This window comes from Pristiophorus japonicus, chromosome 13, assembly GCF_044704955.1.
Source record: "Pristiophorus japonicus isolate sPriJap1 chromosome 13, sPriJap1.hap1, whole genome shotgun sequence".
NCBI classification, from domain to species: Eukaryota; Metazoa; Chordata; class Chondrichthyes; family Pristiophoridae; genus Pristiophorus; species Pristiophorus japonicus.
Window position 1 is genome coordinate 147,435,158 of NC_091989.1, and position 23,343 is coordinate 147,458,500.

The 23,343-nt window shown below is 43.8% G+C and overlaps 1 protein-coding gene across 3 annotated transcripts in view; it reads right to left on the minus strand.

Moving 5' to 3' along the window:
• The window catches only part of ankrd27 (ankyrin repeat domain 27 (VPS9 domain)), a 105,833-nt gene that overhangs the window by 36,774 nt on the left and 45,716 nt on the right, over positions 1-23,343 (minus strand). For all 3 annotated transcript variants that reach the window (XM_070898095.1, XM_070898094.1, XM_070898096.1), the window contains exons 14-21: positions 22,290-22,417; positions 20,082-20,164; positions 19,748-19,863; positions 19,237-19,329; positions 15,706-15,903; positions 13,752-13,811; positions 13,405-13,524; positions 9,960-10,004 (exon numbers count right to left, since the gene is read on the minus strand). In XM_070898095.1, coding sequence (XP_070754196.1) covers positions 9,960-10,004; positions 13,405-13,524; positions 13,752-13,811; positions 15,706-15,903; positions 19,237-19,329; positions 19,748-19,863; positions 20,082-20,164; positions 22,290-22,417 — 843 coding nt within the window. The remainder of the gene's footprint in view (positions 1-9,959; positions 10,005-13,404; positions 13,525-13,751; positions 13,812-15,705; positions 15,904-19,236; positions 19,330-19,747; positions 19,864-20,081; positions 20,165-22,289; positions 22,418-23,343) is intronic.

Genomic DNA, 23,343 nt, shown 5'->3' on the forward strand with positions numbered 1-23,343 from the left:
TGTCCAGCGCATTCTAGCAATTACGCCCCAAGCAGAAACTCCAGGCCTGCATATTTAAAAGATTACTTGGCTTCTGTGCAAATACTTTTAGCTTATATAAAGGGTTGCCTGCCTTTTTGGATTGACAGGAGAATATGGTGGGCATCTTATTTTATCTCCAGTGAACTATATTAGAAGGGGATCATTTTTAACCCTGGACATGCTAACCTATAAATGGCACATGCAAGGATGCACTTTTTCTATTCTGTTAGTTTGCTTAATTGCTAATTTACCATGAATACAAGACAAAAGTGTTGGAGAATACTTCAATCATCAGGATATTTGCTATCATATAAATGTTTAACTGTTTACTTGAGCCAATGAAAAAAAGCACAATACTTCAATTTTTTTTTTTAAAGTGGACAGATTAAACTATATGCAAAACTTAATTGGACAGGTCAATAATCTCAGTATATAAACAAACTCTTGCAAGGTTAAATGGTGTAAAACTCTGGTGTCTATGCTAAGCCTAAAACCCCCACTTTCCAAATCGCTAATCTTTTCCTTTACCCTAATTAAATACGAAAGCTTGCTGTGTTAAGCATAGGACAGACAGGAGGAGAGCCTGGATACTGAGTGACTGTTGAATAAATTATACATGACTTCCTGCTGTCTAATCAGTCATCACTGTTTTCACTTCTGTTCAAGCAACGGTTAATTCCTTTAGAGTGGATTTCCAGGATTACGGAAAGGTTAACGCAGGTGTGGGCCAGCTAATGTCGGGTGCCTGCTTTGTCTTCTAATTCTAAATCTAGATATCTAATAATTATAAATAAGTGACTGAACATTTAAATAACAGCCTACCATTTTACCCTTTAATGTACCCAACTAAAAGATCTGAATAAACCAAAGCAGGTAACCCAAATCAACCTACTCTAATTATACTTTAGCAAAATGATGCACCTCTAATTAAAAGAATAATTGGGAACTGTGGTTATCACTAAGTGGCACATCAACAATGTTCTCCATGCTGCCATATGAATACACAACTGTGGTAGCAATTGCAGAATACATATTCAAATATAGACAAAATCTGAATTTATTTAACAAAGAGAAATCATCAAAATTAATTTGAATTTATTTATGCTAGACTGACGAAATCCAAACTTTTGCACTTCTATTGATTAGGACGACACAAATTTCAATCCAAGGTTTAAACAAAGTACAACACTAGAATAAAAACAGAAATGCTGGAAATCTCAGGTCAGGCAGCATCTGTGGAGAGGAAGCAGAGTTAACGTTTCGGGTCAACGACCCTTCATCAGAACTGGAGAGTGTTCGAAAAGAACAGATTCTTAACAGATCCTCTCCAGACCTGCTGAGATTTCCAGCATTTTTTGTTTTTATTCCAGATTCCAGCATCCGCAGTATTTTGCTTTTGTACAACACTAGAAGGTGGTCCATTAGTTTATCTACGTTGTTGGAAATGATTTTTTTTTGCAGAAATAGGATTAGTAACAGCCAACTACAATAAACAAAACAGTAGGTATTTAATCTACAGTTTATGATTCCAACAGTTTTAAGTATATTTAAATATAATTTAAACTTACGATTCTGCACATCACAAATGACACAAAGATAGAAAAAAACAAAGCTTTAAAAAAATGTTATGGCAGGAGTGCCTTATCTCACGGATAGAACATCTTGGGGATTTTAATGAATGAACAAACTGGCATTTATATAATGCCCTTCACAACCACAGGCCATCCCAAAGCGCTTCTCAGCCAATGAAGTATCTTTGACGTGTAGTTACTGTTGTAATGTAGGAAACGCAGCAACCAATTTTCAAACTGCAAATTCCCACAAACAGCAATTTGATAATAACTAGATAATCTGTTTTAGTGATGTTGGTTGAGGGGTAAATACTGGCCAAGATGGGAACTTGATTGAATGCCTCATCCAAAAGAGGGCCCCTTTGACAGTGCAGCACTCCCTCAGTACAAGTGTCAACCTAGATTATGTACTCAAGTCTCAGGATTTGAACCCACAATCTTCAGACTCAGAGGCAAGAGTGTTACTACTGAGCCACGCTTAACACTAAATTAATTCCCTGACCAGGAATTGAACCCGATCCGCGATGGCAATAGCATCTAATCCTAACCATTAGACGACCATGGGATTTCAAATTGTATACATGGGCCTTCCGTTTCTTTAGTTAAACTCTTCCCACCCTCTCACCAAAGCAAAAAAAAAATTGAAATTAATGGTTATTTGTTAACAAATCTTATTCTTCAAATGCATTTAATAATTTGCACAATTTTACTTTTAATATCAAATTATGTTTGAAATTCCTCCAAAGTAACAGAAATTTACTATATTGGAATGATTATGCATGTAGTACAACCAAAGGGGTTATTACCCTATGTAATTTCAGCAATCGGACAAAATAGTACTTCATTACATAGAGAAGCAGATGATCCTAACTGAACAAAGGGTTTCAGTTCTTTCGGTCAAATGACATTGGATAAGAACAAGGAACTGGACAGTCTTATGGCTGAAATTGTGTAATGCGTCTTACTGATTCAAGTATAATGTACTACACATGTGCCAACCATCAGTTTATTAAGAACTCAAACCCACATATAAGCTCGTTAAAGTTGCACAAGTAAAAACAGCTTTTTCTACTGGAATTGAAGGCTGTTGTTACCAATTAATGAGATCAGTATGAAGCTGAGAGAGGAGGTTATCAGAACCAATCAAATTGGCCTGATACTAGGACAGGCCATCAGAACCAGGTTGGTTGAGGAATGGGATGGAAGGGTCTTAAAACCAAATAAGATGGTGCTTACTGCCACTGCTGATTGTTTCTATGGGCTCAAGTTTTGGCCTGAATTACTCCTATTTTTTTGGAGCAACTAGTTCAGAATGGAGCATCTAAGAAATTGCAATTCTCGGCATTTAGTTTGCTCCAGTTCTAGTGAGTTAGAATAGTTTCATTGTAGAACAGATTTTTTTTTCCCCAAAAGAGGGTGCATCCAGCCACTTACGCTCGTTTTGCAAGTTTTAGGCAGTGAAAACTTACTCCATTCTAAGTTAGTTTGGAGTAAGTGTAGATTTTTGTACACTTAGAAAAACCTTATATATCATGTGTAGGGAACGAGAGATGGGGGGGTTTACAAACATTAAACACTTCACTTTATTTGTAAAAGAGCCATCATCAATAATAAATAAATCAAAAAAAAATACAAAAAAAAACATTTTTCTTTTTAAATCAAGAAATAAAAAATTGCGTTTCTACTCACCTACTGCAGCACCGGGAGCCCTCCAACAACGTGCTGCAGTAGGTGAGTAGAAACATAATTTTTTATTTATTGATTTAAAAAAAAAATATTTACTTCCCCACCCCGCCCCCCCGAGAGGGGGGGGGGGGGGAGAAAGAGCGAGAGAGAGAGAGAGAAGGGGAGGGAGGGTGGGTGGAGCGAGAAGGGGAGGGAGGGTGGGTGGAGCGAGAAGGGGAGGGAGGGTGGGTGGAGCGAGAAGGGGAGGGAGGGTGGGTGGAGCGAGAAGGGGAGGGAGGGTGGGTGGAGCGAGAAGGGGAGGGAGGGTGGGTGGAGCGAGAAGGGGAGGGAGGGTGGGTGGAGCGAGAAGGGGAGGGAGGGTGGGTGGAGCGAGAAGGGGAGGGAGGGTGGGTGGAGCGAGAAGGGGAGGGAGGGTGGGTGGAGCGAGAAGGGGAGGGAGGGTGGGTGGAGCGAGAAGGGGAGGGAGGGTGGGTGGAGCGAGAAGGGGAGGGAGGGTGGGTGGAGCGAGAAGGGGAGGGAGGGTGGGTGGAGCGAGAAGGGGAGGGAGGGTGGGTGGAGCGAGAAGGGGAGGGAGGGTGGGTGGAGCGAGAAGGGGAGGGAGGGTGGGTGGAGCGAGAAGGGGAGGGAGGGTGGGTGGAGCGAGAAGGGGAGGGAGGGTGGGTGGAGCGAGAAGGGGAGGGAGGGTGGGTGGAGCGAGAAGGGGAGGGAGGGTGGGTGGAGCGAGAAGGGGAGGGAGGGTGGGTGGAGCGAGAAGGGGAGGGAGGGTGGGTGGAGCGAGAAGGGGAGGGAGGGTGGGTGGAGCGAGAAGGGGAGGGAGGGTGGGTGGAGCGAGAAGGGGAGGGAGGGTGGGTGGAGCGAGAAGGGGAGGGAGGGTGGGTGGAGCGAGAAGGGGAGGGAGGGTGGGTGGAGCGAGAAGGGGAGGGAGGGTGGGTGGAGCGAGAAGGGGAGGGAGGGTGGGTGGAGCGAGAAGGGGAGGGAGGGTGGGTGGAGCGAGAAGGGGAGGGAGGGTGGGTGGAGCGAGAAGGGGAGGGAGGGTGGGTGGAGCGAGAAGGGGAGGGAGGGTGGGTGGAGCGAGAAGGGGAGGGAGGGTGGGTGGAGCGAGAAGGGGAGGGAGGGTGGGTGGAGCGAGAAGGGGAGGGAGGGTGGGTGGAGCGAGAAGGGGAGGGAGGGTGGGTGGAGCGAGAAGGGGAGGGAGGGTGGGTGGAGCGAGAAGGGGAGGGAGGGTGGGTGGAGCGAGAAGGGGAGGGAGGGTGGGTGGAGCGAGAAGGGGAGGGAGGGTGGGTGGAGCGAGAAGGGGAGGGAGGGTGGGTGGAGCGAGAAGGGGAGGGAGGGTGGGTGGAGCGAGAAGGGGAGGGAGGGTGGGTGGAGCGAGAAGGGGAGGGAGGGTGGGTGGAGCGAGAAGGGGAGGGAGGGTGGGTGGAGCGAGAAGGGGAGGGAGGGTGGGTGGAGCGAGAAGGGGAGGGAGGGTGGGTGGAGCGAGAAGGGGAGGGAGGGTGGATGGAGCGAGAAGGGGAGGGAGGGTGGATGGAGCGAGAAGGGGAGGGAGGGTGGATGGAGCGAGAAGGGGAGGGAGGGTGGATGGAGCGAGAAGGGGAGGGAGGGTGGATGGAGCGAGAAGGGGAGGGAGGGTGGATGGAGCGAGAAGGGGAGGGAGGGTGGATGGAGCGAGAAGGGGAGGGAGGGTGGATGGAGCGAGAAGGGGAGGGAGGGTGGATGGAGCGAGAAGGGGAGGGAGGGTGGATGGAGCGAGAAGGGGAGGGAGGGTGGATGGAGCGAGAAGGGGAGGGAGGGTGGATGGAGCGAGAAGGGGAGGGAGGGTGGATGGAGCGAGCGGGGAGGGAGTGTGGATGGAGCGGGGAGGGAGGGTGGATGGAGCGGGGAGGGAGGGTGGATGGAGCGGGGAGGGAGGGTGGATGGAGCGGGGAGGGAGGGTGGATGGAGCGGGGAGGGAGGGTGGATGGAGCGGGGAGGGAGGGTGGATGGAGCGGGGAGGGAGGGTGGAAGGAAAGGGGGGGCAGGAGGGTGGAAGGAAAGGGGGGGCAGGAGGGTGGAAGGGGGGCAGGAGGGTGGAAGGGGGGGCAGGAGGGTGGAAGGGGGGGCAGGAGGGTGGAAGGGGGGGCAGGAGGGTGGAAGGGGGGGCAGGAGGGTGGAAGGGGGGGCAGGAGGGTGGAAGGGGGGGCAGGAGGGTGGAAGGGGGGGCAGGAGGGTGGAAGGGGGGGCAGGAGGGTGGAAGGGGGGGCAGGAGGGTGGAAGGGGGGGCAGGAGGGTGGAAGGGGGGGCAGGAGGGTGGAAGGGGGGGCAGGAGGGTGGAAGGGGGGGCAGGAGGGTGGAAGGGGGGGCAGGAGGGTGGAAGGGGGGGCAGGAGGGTGGAAGGGGGGGCAGGAGGGTGGAAGGGGGGGCAGGAGGGTGGAAGGGGGGGCAGGAGGGTGGAAGGGGGGGGCAGGAGGGCGGAAGGGGGGGGCAGGAGGGCGGAAGAGGGGGGCAGGAGGGCGGAAGGGGGGGGCAGGAGGGCGGAAGGGGGGGGCAGGAGGGCGGAAGGGGGGGGCAGGAGGGCAGAAGGGGGGGCAGGAGGGAGGAGGGGGGGGGCAGGAGGGAGGAGGGGGGGGGCAGGAGGGCGGAAGGGGGGGGCAGGAGGGCGGAAGGGGGGGGCAGGAGGGTGGAAGGGGGGGGCAGGAGGGTGGAAGGGGGGGCAGGAGGGTGGAAGGGGGGGGCAGGAGGGTGGAAGGGGGGGGCAGGAGGGTGGAAGGGGGGGGCAGGAGGGTGGAAGGGGGGGGCAGGAGGGTGGAAGGGGGGGGCAGGAGGGTGGAAGGGGGGGGCAGGAGGGTGGAAGGGGGGGCAGGAGGGTGGAAGGGGGGGGCAGGAGGGTGGAAGGGGGGGGCAGGAGGGTGGAAGGGGGGGGCAGGAGGGTGGAAGGGGGGGCAGGAGGGTGGAAGGGGGGGGCAGGAGGGTGGAAGGGGGGGCAGGAGGGTGGAAGGGGGGGCAGGAGGGTGGAAGGGGGGGCAGGAGGGTGGAAGGGGGGGCAGGAGGGTGGAAGGGGGGGCAGGAGGGTGGAAGGGGGGGCAGGAGGGTGGAAGGGGGGGCAGGAGGGTGGAAGGGGGGGCAGGAGGGTGGAAGGGGGGGCAGGAGGGTGGAAGGGGGGGCAGGAGGGTGGAAGGGGGGCAGGAGGGTGGAAGGGGGGCAGGAGGGTGGAAGGGGGGGGCAGGAGGGTGGAAGGGGGGGGCAGGAGGGTGGAAGGGGGGCAGGAGGGTGGAAGGGGGGCAGGAGGGTGGAAGGGGGGGGGCAGGAGGGTGGAAGGGGGGGGCAGGAGGGTGGAAGGGGGGCGTCTGGTGGAAAGGAGGTGGCTGGTTGGAAGAGGAGAGAGATAGCGCGAGCGAGCCAGAACGAGCTAGCCAGAGAGAGTGACAGAGAAACAGATGTCATGCATGTAACCTTCATACCAACACTGTATACTGTATACACGTAAGAAATGCACACCTTGACCACAGGGGGTGAACTTGTGGGAGACACTCCTCACCTGGTCATCCAGGTATATAAAGGGAGGTCCCACGCAGGGTCATCACTTCTTGGTCCTGTGAATAAAGGTTCCGGTCACAGAGTGACCTGGTCTGCAGAATGTGCCTCATATGAATTTATAGTAGTGTGTAAGGACATTACAAGAAAGAAAGAGAGAGAGAGAGAGAGAGACACACACAGAGAGAGCGAGAGACAGAGAGCGAGAGACCATAAAAACAGCAGTGACTGTGAAAGAGACCATATTCTCCAATTTACTGTGTGCAATGTCTCAGATCAACTAGAAATATATTAAAAATCTTTGCCTGAGTTTTTCTCAAAAAAAAACAGGTGGGTCTGGAGCATGCGGGCAGTTAAATTTTTTAAAATGTGATTCCCAACCTGATCCCACCTCCAACCTGCCCGCTTCCGGTTTTGCCGAAGCGGGACGGGGGCAGGCAGCCAACCCGCTGGCAGGGGGCATTACCTTAATTTAAATGTTGTAATGAGGCTGCAAGCCTCTTTATTCCCACACTCGACTTTAAATTTAACTGCCTGTGGATGGGTTTCACACAATTCATGAAACCCGGCAGTTAAACCGAGGCGGGGATTGCTACATCCGGAGGGTAAGTGGCTTGAAACCTACCTCCTGGATCCAGGGCCCCTAACTAATGCACCCACCCTGTAATCAGAGACCTCCCCACAAGGTCTCCAATCCCCATGCCACGCTCCACCACCATAGGTACACCGCCGACCGCAAAATCTGCGTCAGAATAAACGTGTTAACACATAATTACACTCACCTGCCAATGGAGGTGCTGAAGAGTAAACTAACCCAAATTAGTAAAACTTATTTCAAAAAAATAGCAAAAAAAAGTAATTGCTTCCCAGGGTAGTCAGTTTCAAAATGGCTATATAATCTCAGTGTAAACAATGATCATTAGAAACCCATACCTGAACTCTTCCACTGTGTTAAAAGTTTAAAGTTTAAACAGTCTCCCAGGTAGATATTATCTAATTTAAACTTGTGATAAATCCAAAGTACAGTTTCCTCTCAATTCAAAGCTGTTTAATTCAAAATCAAATTGTGCAAAAAAAAGCTTCTGTATTGTTTTACTTAAATTGCTTCATTTGAATTACTCGATAATTGAACTTTTTTTTGAACAAAAATGACTGAATCAACAGTAGACTGTATACAAATATCGGAGTCTGAAATTGGCAATTCTAGGGATAGGTATGGGCTGAGATATTAAATACTCCATATTGGTTCTTCTACTACTGAGGTGGGAAGTGGGTTGTCTATGGCAGGGAATGGGGTCAATAATGTATGTAGGGGATGTGGATATTCATAGATTTCACTCAACTATGTTTGAAAAATTCGCCAACCTTGTGCCCGGTTTTTCAGCGAGATTTCACCGTTTTTGGTGATAAACGGTGAACCGGAAAATTTGGAGAAGTCGTGTGCCAGCGGTTTTTAAGTACCGCTGTGGAGCGGACCGCCGGGGTGCAAGACTCAAATAGCGCTTTCGCCAAAAATTTGGCTCACACTGCACCTGTAGTTAAGACGAAAAAAACGCCCAGAAAAAACGTGCGTTGCAGCCTTTGGAACAGCGATAGGTATGAAGACCTGCAAAAAAAGTAAGTTAAAGTTTTTATTTTTTAATTCTTTTGCAGCGATTCGATAGTTAAGTGTTTTGTGAATGTGATTTTTTTATTTTTTGCAATTTTTTTTTTGTTGTTTTCTCCCCTCCCTAGGTCCAACTTGCAGCGGTATCGGCCTCTGAGGAAAAGTTGCAGAAAATTCACGGTTTACCCCACAAATCCTTGTGCAATGCCGATTTTTACCGCTGGGCGCATTTAAGCCTGAATTTTGGGCCTCGTAGAGGTAGTGGAGTCATAGCGGTAGTTTTGGCGAAAAAATACCGCTATGACCAAAAATCAAATTTCTAGCCCCTTAAAGTGTATTTATGTAGAACTTTTTGCAGATTAACTAAAAGGTCTTTTCTCATTTTATGCTTTATGTTGGTACATTTTTAATTTTCAGTGTACAATGACCAGATTTGTCAAAAAAATGTTTACAATGATGTTTTGAAAATGAAAGAAAACTCAGAATAATTTTAATATAATACCAATTAAAAATGCAACTCATTAACAGAATTAAATAAACTGAAGCACAGATTTTTTTTAAAGTCTAAAGTGCCCATTCAACAATTGGTTATTTACTAGCCATGGCTGAGTACAGCAAAAAGGAAGCACACATTGTAAATTTCCTCTGTCCTTTTTAAAACAAAATCTGCTGGGTAACTAGGATACAAATTTATGCTGTCATAATAATTCTCACCTTTTGTTAATTTTGCTATCAGGCCTATTTAGCAATCAAATGACAGGCTCCTTCATACCATCTGATCTGTGCATCGCATACGTAGCAGCCCACTGGTAGGAACAGAGAGTCTTCCCCCAGTAGAATTTCCTTCAGATACAACTCATGTATTGCCTTTTAAACTCTTTTATTCTAAAGTAAGGGATCAAAAAGGCATGGCCTGCTTGCACTCGAACAGACCCAACAGATCACTGTGCAGCACTACTATCACATTAACATCACTTAGAGTACAGATTAAAGACAGTTGCTGCAGAATCACATCCACACCAATACAAAACTATAGCTAGAGCACAAATTTTTTTCTTACTACCAGAGTTTAATATTTCTAAAACATCTATTTTTACTATATTTCTCAATGTTGCTTCTGACTTTTTGAGAATCAAAATGCAATTTGGATCAACAGAAAACAAAACAAGTATATTTCAAGGCTGTTAGTTTATATTGTTGTAGATCTTGAGTTAAGGTTTCATTGTATATAATCAAAAAATATTTTAAAAACATAAAAAAAAAAATCAAATAGCCCTTCTTCAATTATTTTCCAAAGAAAGTTTTACATCAGCTCCTTAACAGCATAGAGAGTAATGTTCCAGTCTGGACAAATATTTACACATGCACAAGATAAACTCGATGGTCCTATTCATAAAATGCAATACCACTTAAGAGCATACTTTGAAATCATAAACACTAGTCATTTTCAAGCACCGTTGTCATTTTATCAAAAATAAAACCACTCAAAATCAGCAAAGAAATCACACATCCATCCTTCCAAATAATTTAAAGATTACCGTTTCTGCTGGCAATATTGTACTTACCATTTCAACATCCCCATCAGCTATAGCTCGCAATAATTTTTCTACCTGCAATAAAAATTACAACAAACTAAGCTCCTTCTGTTAAAAATAAATGAAAATGGATTATCTGGTTTAGTAGAATGCCTTCTAGCAGCTCAGTAATCTGGTCAGCAAGGATTAAAGAGGTGGACAAATTAATTGCACGTTCAGGATTTAAATGAAAATTCATTTCCTGAATATGTGCAAGGTATGTCATGAAGCTTTGCTTTGGATAATTTTCACATCGGTTGTTCTATAGAGTTTGAAAATATGAATAATACAGATTAATCTCTAACCCATTATTCCTACTTTTTGTTGCCAGCTATAATTTTCCTCGTTGTTTTACCAAAAAACTGAAAATAAATTATGCTTTCAGTTTTCTTAAGGGCTAAATACTTAGGCCCCGATATTGGTCTTACAACCCGCTGCTGCTGCCGAATTTTGCTGCCGTTTTCCACTTGGGCTGAAGCAGGTGGGAAGGGAGTACCGCTGGGAACTGCCTGCTGACGTCCTTTGGCAGCTAGGTAGTATAAGTGGCCACCCGCCTGCCAAGCTGCCAGATTGGTGTGGGTGGGAGCCGGTGCTAGCAGGGGGGAGGACCGCTATGTGGAGGCTGTTTTATCCCTGATGGTAGGTATGAAGAACGGAAAAAAAAGGTTAGTGACCATATTTAATTTTTTTTTTTTATAAACAGCGACTTACCCGGATGAAGGTGTTCCGGTGTTTTTTTTATTATTTGCCATGATTTTTATTTGCAGGTCTTCCACCCTCCCTGGGCCCCGACTCCATCCTCGGCGGCAATTGCCGCCGAGATGGGGAGCTCCCGCCCGCTGCTGACCAGATTGATGGCGTAAGCCGTTGTTTGGCCGCCGGGCAGTACTGCCACCTCTTAGAGGAATCTTCCAGGCAAAGTACCGCCCGGTCTCTCAACAGCCATCGGTGGTCCTTTGAGTGGCCTTCACCAATTTCGGTCCCTATATCTTACATCATTAATCAGTCCCTTCATTAAAACATATTTAAAGGATATCGAATTACTAAATGTCCTTTTTTTCCCTGAAGACTAAATTGCCTTGCCTAAATTAACAAGCTTCCAATCACTGTCATTTTACTTTTTCTTGTAAACGGTATCACTATGTGTAATGTATTTGCTTCATGGGTTCTTTGCTATTAAGAACTAGTTGGTTCATTAACAAAGGTTTTACAATCACACTACACATTCCCAGTTCATCCACTAGGGTCACAACCGCATGCCTTATCGTGGATGACCTAGACTCAACTGACTGGGGTTTTATTGAGTCTTGTGAACATCACATGACTGGCTAAGCCATTCACAATGCAACAGCTCTACAAACCTGTGAGCATACTCACAGGTGCATACATTACAATATGCATGATCAATAGATTAATTTCCTATGCTGTAAGAATTTTTGAAGTCTGCACATGCTCTACATTTAAAATGCAGAAGAAAAACAGTAAAAACTAACCTTGTGGGACAAAAATCCCCCACCACAACGAAATGCAGTTTTACTTCTATATATGTCTCAATATTTCCAGATAAGCCGCAGTTTCATACGTACTAATCTAGATTTATAGATCACCTATGTTCAGGTGCTTCAGAATATTGCAATTAATGCTTGCAGTATAGACTCAGAGTGAACACTTTTCCATCCACCAGTGAATGTGTAGAGATTTTTATTTTTAAGGTTAATGTTGACTGAGGGTAAATATTTATATCAGCTCACACAAGTCATTGGTGGGTAGAGTTTGGGCAAATCAGTGCCACGATTTAATATTGAACACCAATGTAAGATTTGTTTTTAATATTACTGTCCTCTGGAGAGAAATGATATAATGGGAAGAACAAAAACATAACCTCCATTAAAATCAGGAACTTGTACTTATATGTATAGAATTACATAGAATATACAGCACAGAAACAGGCCATTTGGCCAAACTGGTCTGTGCTCCTGTTTATACTCCATAAAAGTCTCCTCCCATTCCATCTAACTCCTCTCAGCATATTCACTTTTCTCTCATGTAAAGCATCTGAGCTATTTGCTTCAACCACTTCCTGTAGCTGTAAGTTCCACATTCTAATCACTCTCTGAGTAAAGACATTTCTTATGTCTCTACTGGATGGATTAGTAATTATCTTGCATTTACACCCCCTAGTTTTGGATTCTTCCACAAGTGGAAACATTCTCTCCACGGTCACCCTATCCAACCCATTCATAATTTCAAAAATACTTCTATCAGGTCACCTTCAGGTCTTCTCTTTTCTAAAGAACGACCAGTTAAATCTTTCCCAGTAGCTAGAATATCTCAGTTCTGGTATCCTTGTAAATCTTTTTTACATTTTCTCCAGTGCCTCTATGTCCTTTTTATATTGGAGACCAGAACTGTGTACAGTGTACAGTACTCTGTGACCTGACCAGGGTTCTATGCAACTTTAACATAACATCACTACTTTTGAATTCTATACTCCTAGAATTAAATCCATGCTTTGCTAGCATTTTTAATTACTTTGCTGACCTGCGATGTTGCATACATAGCAAATATATTCATGGGGTGGTTAGGAGACAAAGCGATAGGATAAATATTTCTGACTAACTGGCATAGTGACTCGTGGACAGCAAAATCCCTAAAGTGGAATCATGCTCCACTCACCTACCTACCCCTGTCACGTTCCCCAAAAACTATGACACACCTGGCTGAGAAGCAGAATTATAGATAATAAAAATTAATTTTACTCTCATGGAACCATTACAGACTTGTAAAGTGCTGTAATACTCAACTCATTATTCCTTCATATTGCAATGTTGAGAATAAGTGTAAAGCATTTGCTCAGTATATTTGTGATTTTTAAAATTACATTTTGTGCAAATGATGCAGAAATACAATACAAGGAAAGAAGAAATAACAAAGCCCAAGATTTTAACTATCTTTGCCTTAAAAAAAAACAACAGATAGCAGCGCAAAGTGAAAACAAGATAGCATCATTGGCAATAAAATATTTCTCAGACGAGATTGCAAATTGTTAGATTATTGATAACTTTTACATTAATTTAACTTAATTGTTACATGTTGGGGCAGTTGAATAATTAGTTCAGAATCCTGTGTGGAACATTTCCATCGTTTTCCATTATACATCTTGCTTCCTTTGCAAATATATGGAAAATAGTTCACTTTCATATGGCCTATTTACTGCTAAAACAAAGTGGTGAAAGTTGTTTACATAGAAACATAGAAAATAGGTGCAGGAGTAGGCCATTCGGCCCTTCGAGCCTGCACCGCCATTCAATGAGTTCATGGCTGAACATGCAACTTCAGTACCCTCATTTAGCAGACCTTTAGATTGGGTGGCTGAAGAGACTTCAAAGTATGTGGAAAAATTTTCAGCAATATGATAAGATAAAACAGCTTTTACCTCTTTGTATTTGCCTTTCTCTTCATCGTGCCTCATCTCAACCGATATGGAGGATATAGTGGAAATAGATGACTTCTGACTACCAGCGTCAGTGGAGGGCTGAGGAGATTTGCCAACAGACTATGGAACACAATGGTTAAGTTAGCATAAGTTACTCACTCAATAATAGAATTTGTAAAATGGCTAAAATCTGATCCGAAATTTAAATTGAACACTTTAGAAAATAGTAATACAAGCATGACAATTAAAGAAGATAATGTACTAGCCCACAAGATATATTCCATTGCTTTAAACTTTCTCTTTTTCTTTAAAGTTAAAAAGATAGACAACTTGAGAACGATAGTTACCTCTAGCGTGCTGTGTCCTCGGTCATTACCAATGTTGGTAACTTCCAGCAAATCTAATATCTGTAAGGGTAGGGAACATCATTTTTACATAAAAGTTTATCAACAACTAACAATACTGTTTCATTTAGTATGTAGATATAAATGCTTAGGCATGAAATTAAAATTTAAGATTTAAAATATTTTACAGCACAAAAAGTTTTAAAAAACTAACAAGAATCAGCTACACAATATTGGGCCTGAACTTGGTGGCCTTACCGCCCACTGCCGCTGGCTGCCGGCGAGTTTTTTGGGCGATCTCCCCTCGGTGCCATTTTCCACTGGGCATCCTGCCGGCGGGAGGGGAGGACTGCTGGGAACCACCCACTGACAGCTGCTAGTGCGCAAGGCATGCAAGTGACCTCCCGCCCGCCGAGCTGCCAGTTTGGTGTGGGTGGGAGTCGGTGGCAGCAGGGGGAAGGACCGCTGCGTGAAGGCAGGTCTAACCCCAACGGTAAAGTAAGAAGACCTACAAAAAAAGGTTAGTGAACTTCTTTTATTTATTTATTTTTCAGCGATTTATGTGGATGGGGTCCCCTGAAGGTGTTCCAATGATTTTTTTGGTGTGTAAATTTTAATTTTTAGCTGTCCCCCCATCCCACCTCTCCCTGGGCCCGACTCAATCCTTGTGGCACTTTGGCGAGGATCGCATTTGCCACCGAAATTGGGAGCTCCTGTCCGCTGCTGCCCAGATTCACAGTGTAAATCATTTTTTGCCATCGGGCAGTACTGGCATATCTGAGGAATCTTCCTGGCAAAGTACCTCCAGGTCTCTCGATGGTCCCCTGGGCAGTCCTTAGCTTTCACCAAGTTCGGGCCCATTGTGTTTCGTTCTTCCCAGCCAGTCACCTCATTTTCCTCCTCCTTTCTAATTTTGACCATTTTTATTTTTGCATTTCAAGGATGGTCCTGTCAATTCTCACCTTGTGTTTATAACCTCTCCGAAACTGCACACATCTTGTGGCCAAGAGTGATTTCTTGCCAATCTGCCACCATCAATTCCCCTCTTATCAAGGAATTACAAGGCATGGGATGAAACTTCTCCCGATTTTCCCAGCCCATGGGGACACACCAAGCCTCCTCTTGGCACAGTCCCACAGATTGGGAATTGCAAAGAGCAGAACATTCAAATGTACAGCTCTCCATCACATAGTGCCATGTCCTGGTTAGCTACCTAATTTTAAAGATTCTATTTTAAAGATCTGTCAGACAAGATGACTGTCATGCCATCTCATTTTGTAAAGAGACTTTACTACAACAGTAAAATTAAACTAGTGTGCCAATTTGCGGGGAGAACTCAGAGGGAGAAAAATTTCACATAAATTGTTTTTAAATTACTGAGTTGGTAAAGTTAGCATTTTGGATTCACGAGTATGTAGTCCCCAATACACTGCTGAAAGATAATCTGGTACTTGATGGAAAGAAATCAGGTTTGTTTCTTAGTTAAAACCCACTGAAGTGTTTAAGATATTTCTGAAAAGTTGATTCTCAATTAGGCAATACATACAAACAATTCCATCCTATCCCTTAATCTTTGTGAGGAGAGATTAGATACGTGTCAATCTTTGTGCCTAAGATATATAATTGATGACTGGAGTAGTTCTTTTTATGGCAAACCAGTGTGATTTTAGAACTTCAGAAGGGCTGACTGAATTTGGAGATGCAAAGATATAATTTTACCAGCATCACAATAAAACTAATAATAATGCTAAGATAGTTAGATGCTTCAACCTAATTTTCAACATTGAAACTTACATAAAATTCAGCTATTTCCCATTCATCACTTTCTGTATTAATAATCTTTTCTCTTCCTAAATTGGTTTGCACTGACAAATTACATGATCTCACAATGCAAGCATCTTATCTAATGTCAGACAGCATCAATACATGGATCAATATACAATTTGGCCTTTACTACCTTAGAATTGAGTGCACATTGCAAAGGTGTTTCTTTCATCTTGTTCTGAATTTCAGTATTAGCACCATTCTCCAGCAGAACCTGAATGATCCCATCATAACCCCATCGAGCTGCAATGTGGAGAGGTGTATCACCTTTGTCATTTGTCATGTTTAATTTACAGGCATTTAAATGGTAATACACCAGAGCTTTGACACACTGCAAATAATAAAAATAAATATTAATTTTCACTGAAAGATCAAACATTGTGTCTTTAAGTCTTTGCTTGTAACTTTTATCCCATCTGAATATTTTATGCAAGATCACCTCAAGAAGAAATTTTAAAGCTGACCAAGAAAAGTGTACTCAACAGAACAAACAGTATGTAATTATAAATCAATCACGGCAAACTTCCCTGATTTTCAATTAATTTCCTTAATCACAAGATCCTAGTGATGGAGATATTAATATGGTTATATTATGTGTTACAGCTTCCAAAACAGTTAATATGTAACTGAATTTGTTTACCAGTTAAGACATCCTGAAAAATCAGCTGCTAGTAGATTCTTGCAAAATTTAGTTAACAAGAGACATCAGTATGGTAAAGAGAGACTAAATATTTTCCTATTTCAGGTAATATCTATTCAAAGAAGAGGAAGGGAAATCCCCCAGTCAAGATTATACCTCTACCAACACCTAAACAGATTATCTGGTCAGTTACTTAATTGCTGTTTGTAGGACCTTGCTGTGCACAAATTGACTGCTACATTTCCTACATTAGAACAGTGACTACACTTCAAAAGTACTTCTTCATTGGCTGTAAATTGCTTTGGGATGTCCTGCTATTTAAATGCAAGTTATTTCTCTTCTTTCTTAGAGAGGAAAGTTTCAATTTAGCTGTCTGGGCCAGACTCAAACCCTGTATATAAAAAGGGAGATAATGAGCAATGATGCAAGTATTAAAATAGAAAGTTACCCAAATATGCTGAGTAAATAGCATTTCAAATCACTTTAAAATCTATGCCCTTATTATTCAATTTTATTGTTAAATACAAAATTATAAATAAAAACTAATGTCAGGATAAGATCAAATGTAAACCGGCCAATTCAACTATTAGGTTTGATTCCCTTTAGAGAATGATTGCACTTTTTGTATCTTGTGCTGTTACATCTATATACAGGCAACTCTATTATCCACACACGGATCCAACGGGAAACCATTGTAGCGGGATTTAAAATTTTGGCTCGGGAAGGCATCGGGCTGGTGCGTTTGGAGCCCTTTCGAGTTTTAACTTTATAATGTCAATTGCTCTAACGGAGAAATCATTTACCCGGCATAGCCCAATCCCCGAGGGACCCGGGTAATCGAGAGTTGCCTGTACAAGGACCAGATAGAAGTACAGCACCACAACTTAAGAGACCAGTAAGGAGACATACATTTGGTCTGCTGAATTGGTTTTTCATTCCCATGCTCTTTTCCACTTCTTCTCACTGGGTTAGCACTGTAGCCCTTTAATATGTAGGTCTGTAATGGCTAATGCACAAGACCATCACACAAGCCAGGACATTGCCATATTCCTGGCCTGTGCTGCATTAGATCTCTGCGAGGACAGTGGTGAGGAGTTGCCAATTAAAAATGAAAACTCAATGCCATCAGCCAGAGTCCCTGCTTTTGATCACCATCTAGGCTCAGCTATGAATAATGGTCATGTGGACAACATACCAGCAGACCTCAGCAAGAGGCACCAGTATCTGGAGAAAAGAGGCAAGAGGAAAAAATAAAGGGGTTGGGAGGAAGCCTTGCATTGATATCAGGTATATTGAGATTTATTAGTGCTACATGATATTTTTAAAACACCTCACTAGCAATTAATATAGTGGAAATCACATGATAAATTCAGGTGTCAAACAGGCATCCTTGCCTAATGCAGTTTACTTTGGCAGATCAGCTCTGCTTCCATAAATCAGATGCTGCTTTCTTCTCAGTCAGACACCCATTTTCCTGTTATACCCGCTGAGTTCATTAAAACCAGTTAATCTGTCATTTTGGCACTGGTACAAATCAGTTATATCCCATATTTGACAAAGGACATGCACTGAAAAAAAAAATCACTGCACAGATCAAACCTGATGTGCCATTTCTGACTCATCTCATCCCATTTTTTGTCATGCATCAGCTGCAATTATACAAAAGAATACCCGTGGTATAATTAATGCCTACAGAATAGATAAGGAATATTGTGGGGGGGGGGGGTCCAGATACTGAAGGTGACTGGGCACAGGGGCAGAAGCCATTAGAGATATATTAATCACATTGAGAAAGGTAAAAGCCAAGAGAAGCAGTGGAGCAGAATGGAATAAAAGGAACATACAGGATTGGAAAAGATCATAACATCTCAAACTCCTACCAAGTTTTTTTCGCCAAGTATTTATCCAACTCTCTCTCAAATTTTCTGATGCAATCAGCTCCCACTACCTCCCTTAGCAATCCATTCTATACATTCATTACCTTCTAGGTAAAAGTAGTTAAATCTAAACTGCCTTTTCACCCTGCCTCTCAAAGTTGAGGTTACACACGACTGAGAAATAATCATGTCAAAAGTCTCAGCAGGTGAGGATGATGAGCAGCTATAGTACAGAGATATTAGTCAGACTGGATATCACTGGTTGAGTGACCAGGATGGTCTTAATGTTCTGGACAGAATGGACAATAGACTGAAGAGATTGTAACAGGGAGTGGTGGAAGCAAAGATGGGCTTCAATTACAAATTTGAGGAAGTTAAAAAGGAAGGGCAGGAGAGAGGGGTGCGTGGGGAACTGATGACTGAAATTTAAAAGAAGTAGAGACATTGCCCAAGAAAAGGAAAGGTTGGAGATATTTCCTTATCCACCAAACTTAGAAGGTTCATCCTCTTGTTTAAATCTCTTCATGGTCTTGCTACCTCCCTATCTCTAATCTCCTCCAGTCCTACAATTTCCCACCTCACCAATTCTTCGTTCCTCTGACTCTGGCTTCTTGTGTGCCTCTTTCTGCCTTCCTTTACTCCACCATTTGGCGGCTGTGCCTTCAGCTGTTTGGGTCCCATGGCTCTGGAATTCCCTCCCTAAACCCTAAAACCTACCCGCTTTGACAAAACTTTTGGCCAACAGTCCTTTGGTTCAGTGTCCATTTTTTAATTTCACCTTCAAATGCTTTGGGATGTTTTTGTACTCTAAAAGCATTATATAAATACAAGCTTTGTTGTTGATATTGGTAAGCATTAGGGTAAAGAAAGATTAAAAAAGGTCAAAAAAACTAGATGGGGAGGTCGAGGGAGCCAATTGGAGGACTTGGAGAAAGAGAGTCTGATAAGGGCTGGAGGAGGGGCTGGGAGGGGGGTGCAGAAGAGAGTGGACAGAGGAGGTCCACGGGGCTAACTATGGCATGCTGTGGAGTGGGAACTGTAGTGGAGGCAAACAGCCGAGTGAATTTCCTGGAATAGAGTTTGTAACCATGTTTATGTAAATCAACTACAAATTGAATAATAGAATTCAACTTTTATTAAAACTTACATCTTCATGACCACGCATGCAAGCCAAATGAAGTGGAGTATTGCCATTATTATCTTGAACTTCAGTGCTGGCCTTGTAATCCAGAAGAAGCAGCTATATATTAAGAGAGAGGATTAAAAGCTGTCTGCAACTTAATCAATTTATTAAAATGAGCACTTAAAATGTTAAGTGGTATTTTTAATTTTACATGAAAAATAAATTAAATAGTCATTCAGCCAGTCTGTGGTTTGGGGAGAGGGTTACAACACTGTAGCACCAAATCGCCAACCCACATATTCTGTGAGTACGACTTCCTACCAGAAATGTAGCATTATCCCTTATGTACATTCAGTGTATTACACAATTACCAAACAGCAGCTTCATAACCAATTCATTTCCCTTTCAAAAGCTTAAACGAAATGCACAAAAAGTAACTTTTTTTTTTTTACTGCATTTACTTAAAACAATAAAAGCAGGAAGTCTGTAATCAGTTTTCAGGCATGTCGTGAAACTCTTGGTCTGATTTACTTACGGTCACATTTTGATACCCTTTCTGACAGGATAGGTGAAGTGGGGTGGACCCATGATAGTCTGTAGCATTAACTGCACCTCCTTTTGACACCAACACGTCAATCAATGATGCTTGGCCTTAAGGATAAAATGTGTGTGTAAAACAATAATAATTTAGAATTTTTTTTAACAAAACTATTGTACATCAGTGCCGAATTAACAATGTGCTGTTCATGTACACACACAATTTAATGTTTAAATTAAAATATAAAGACTCATTTCAAATCTGAGGATTAAAAAAAGATACAAGTTACCCATCTGTACAAGTCTGATCACTGCACAAATACAGTGCTTACCACAGAAAGCAGCTACGTGCAATGGCGTATAACCCCGGTCATCTCTGGAACATGGAGTGACAATAGATGGGTCATTCATCCGTCTACAAAATAGAGAAGTTGTCAGATACCCAATTCACTAACGCAAAAGATTTAAGTCAGCAATTTACAGGCTTATATATAGAAAACAAAACAAATTTGTCCTTATAATTGTGAAGTTTCCAGGAAGGGTGTGTGCACACAAACACATTTAAAGTCTGTAGAGTTATGTCCAGCCTGCAAATATTCTTTGGCTTTAAAGTTCACAAATTCTCTTTTTGTTCCTGTACACAACCGCCTTGGAAAGGGTGAAGACTGGACTCAGTTTTAACTCTGCTGAAACAGCTAGCTCACTCTACCTCCCTTGATTTTGGCTGTATCGCACAAATAGATCTATTGATCAGAGCTTTTGCCTGACCATTAACATTACTACTAAACCAATTTCAAATTAAGCTATTTGCAGCATTCCTTTCAACCAAATGTTAACAGCAGCAAGGCTCTTCCAGCAGTACAGACTTGCCTTTTTAGCTACCAATAGTCCTGTTCGAACATTTTCACTGCCATTCCAGACTCGAGCCCATTACTCTTTTTATTCCTCCTCTTCTCTTATCCCCTTTTGTCAATTCAAACCGGTCTCCTCCCCTTTCTGTCACCCAGTTATACCACCTTTCATTTCTCTCCTCTATTCTCTACCTTAGCTCTTCACTATTCCTCTGCCTTCCTACCATCACCACCCCAGGCTTGAATCTCCCTTGGATAAGCCCACAGCGACAATAGCTGCTGCCTCCTTACAAGCTTTCTGAAAAATACATTGACAAGTTGAATTTGTTGGTACAGTTAAGCACAGGCTAGGAACTACACGCTTTGGTGGCAACCCATAGGTTCAGCTGAGTCAGTGAGATTTCAAGGGTCTTAAATATATACCTACATATTTAAACCACTGGCCTTCGTGGTGCTTTCACAACCCCAATTAAACTGAAATGAACCATTGATATCCTGTGCCCACATGCTAAGTGACTGGACCCAATTCTTGTAGCTCTACACCTGTGCCTATAAAGACTAACTATTGGAGAATAAAAAAATAATTAGGAGCAGGAGTAAGTCATTTGGCCCATCGAGCCTGCTCCGACATTCAATAAGATCATGATTGATCTTCTACCTCAACTCCACTTGCCTGCACTATCCCGCTAACGCGTGGGTTAATACAACAGTCGCAGCTAGCTGCAAGATGATACAATCCCCTCTCCTGTGGTGAATTACAATCCCCACCACAAACATATCCGTGAAACACTTTATTGATATATGCCAGTTGCAACTAGGGCTCTAGAAGCACCAGGCAGTCTAGTCCTTTCCTGGCAACAGACTCTGACCAGATATTCCCACCAGATTGCCCCAACGGAAGGTTAAAGTGGGTCAACTTGGAATGAGGTCACAAGCAACCAAGGTTCCTATAAAAGCCAAGGGCACCTTGTATTCTTAGATTTATCAAAGCCATGGTCATTGAAGGATTGATATTCACATTTTATCATCAGTAAGGTATCAAGTTGTGTATCAAAAAAGTCACTGTATGTCTACATGCCATACCTAGCCTAGCATATAGACCACCTACATATTTAAGTTTTTTTTCCAATTAGACATACCATTATCATCATCATAGGCAGTCCCTCGGAATCAAGGAAGACTTGCTTCCACTCCTGAAGTGAGTTCTTTGGTGGCTGAACAGTCCAATACGAGAGCCACAGACTCTGTCACAGGTGGGACAGATAGTCGTTGAGGGAAGGGGTGGGTGGGACTGGTTTTCCGCATGCTCTTTCCGCTGCCTGCGCGTGATTTCTGCATGCTCTCGGCGTTGAGACTCGAGGTGCTCAGCAGATGCACTTAGGGCGGTCTAGGGCCAGGGACTCCCAGGTGTCAGTGGGGATGTCGCACTTTATCAGGGAGGCTGGTAACGTTTCCGCTGCCCACCTTTGGCTTATTTGCCGTGAAGGAGCTCCAAGTAGAGCACTTGCTTTGGGAGTCTCGTGTCTGGCATGTGAACTATGTGGCCTGCCTAGCGGAGCTGATAGTGTGTGGTCAGTGCTTCAATGCTGGGGATGTTGGCCTGGATGAGGACGCTGATGTTGGTGCGCCTATCCTCTCATGGGATTTGTAGGATCTTTTATAGGTTACGTTACTTAAGCACCACCTTACCCTGACACAAGTTTCTCACAGCGATCACAGAAACAGAGGGGATGACACATCTTTTGAACACTGTCTTCATCAGTTTCACCTTGACTTAACAACGCTTCCACTTCCGCCCAGTTACCAGCTGCAATGTGCTGCAAGAAATAAGCACAAAATCAGACACTTTGTAAAGGGTGTGGATGGAGGGAGGGAGGGAATTTCCGATTTCTTCATTTCTTTCCCTCCCCTCCCCTCCCAAGAGATGCAATACTTCACTCTCTGGTATTAAAAAAGCCAGCCATCAGCTTCTAGACATTTGCTAGTTTGTGATCAAGCCCTTCTAATCTTTTCTTCTCCAGTCCGGTATCAAATTTTTTCGTTGGATCTTTAAAATGCCTTGGGACATTTTGCTACATTAAAAAGATGCTATATTTGTTGTTGTTACTGCTCCTTTGCAGCAGCTATGGTGACTCTATGCTTAATCTGCCTTACTCCCTTTAGAGAAATATCTAGCCTCTGCTCTACACCGTACCCAAATGGCATATTCAAAATAAAAACTCATTGTGTGAAAATCAGAAAATCATATACACAATGGAACAGCACTGTAGTGAAGTCAAGGTCACTTTGGACCTGCACCCTTATTTCACAGCTCTGGAAAGCTGCACTTGCCTGAGACCTGTCCTTATATACCTGTCTCTTGCAAGTGCACCCCTGGTGGTAAGGTATGCTGGTGGTTACAGGTCATATCTTATTACAGTCATGTATGGCATGTTAGGATACAGTTATATATAATAATATAAGATACATGACATCACCCTCCCCCAAGGTCTTACTGTCTTTACAGGTTCAGTCTCTCAGGTGGTCTACACTCTCACATGGAGCGTCTGAGTTGTGGTTCAGTTGTTTGCCTTGGTGTCTGTTTTTCTTTGGGTGTGGTTGCTGGTATCTCGCCTGGGCTGTCTGTTTCGATTGGTGTGATTGTTGTTGACTCGCCTGGGCTGTCTGTTGGGATTGCCCTTTCCTCAGGTTGTTCCCTCTGTCTGTCCACCAGGTGTGGTGCGAGTTCCACATTGTAGTCTGT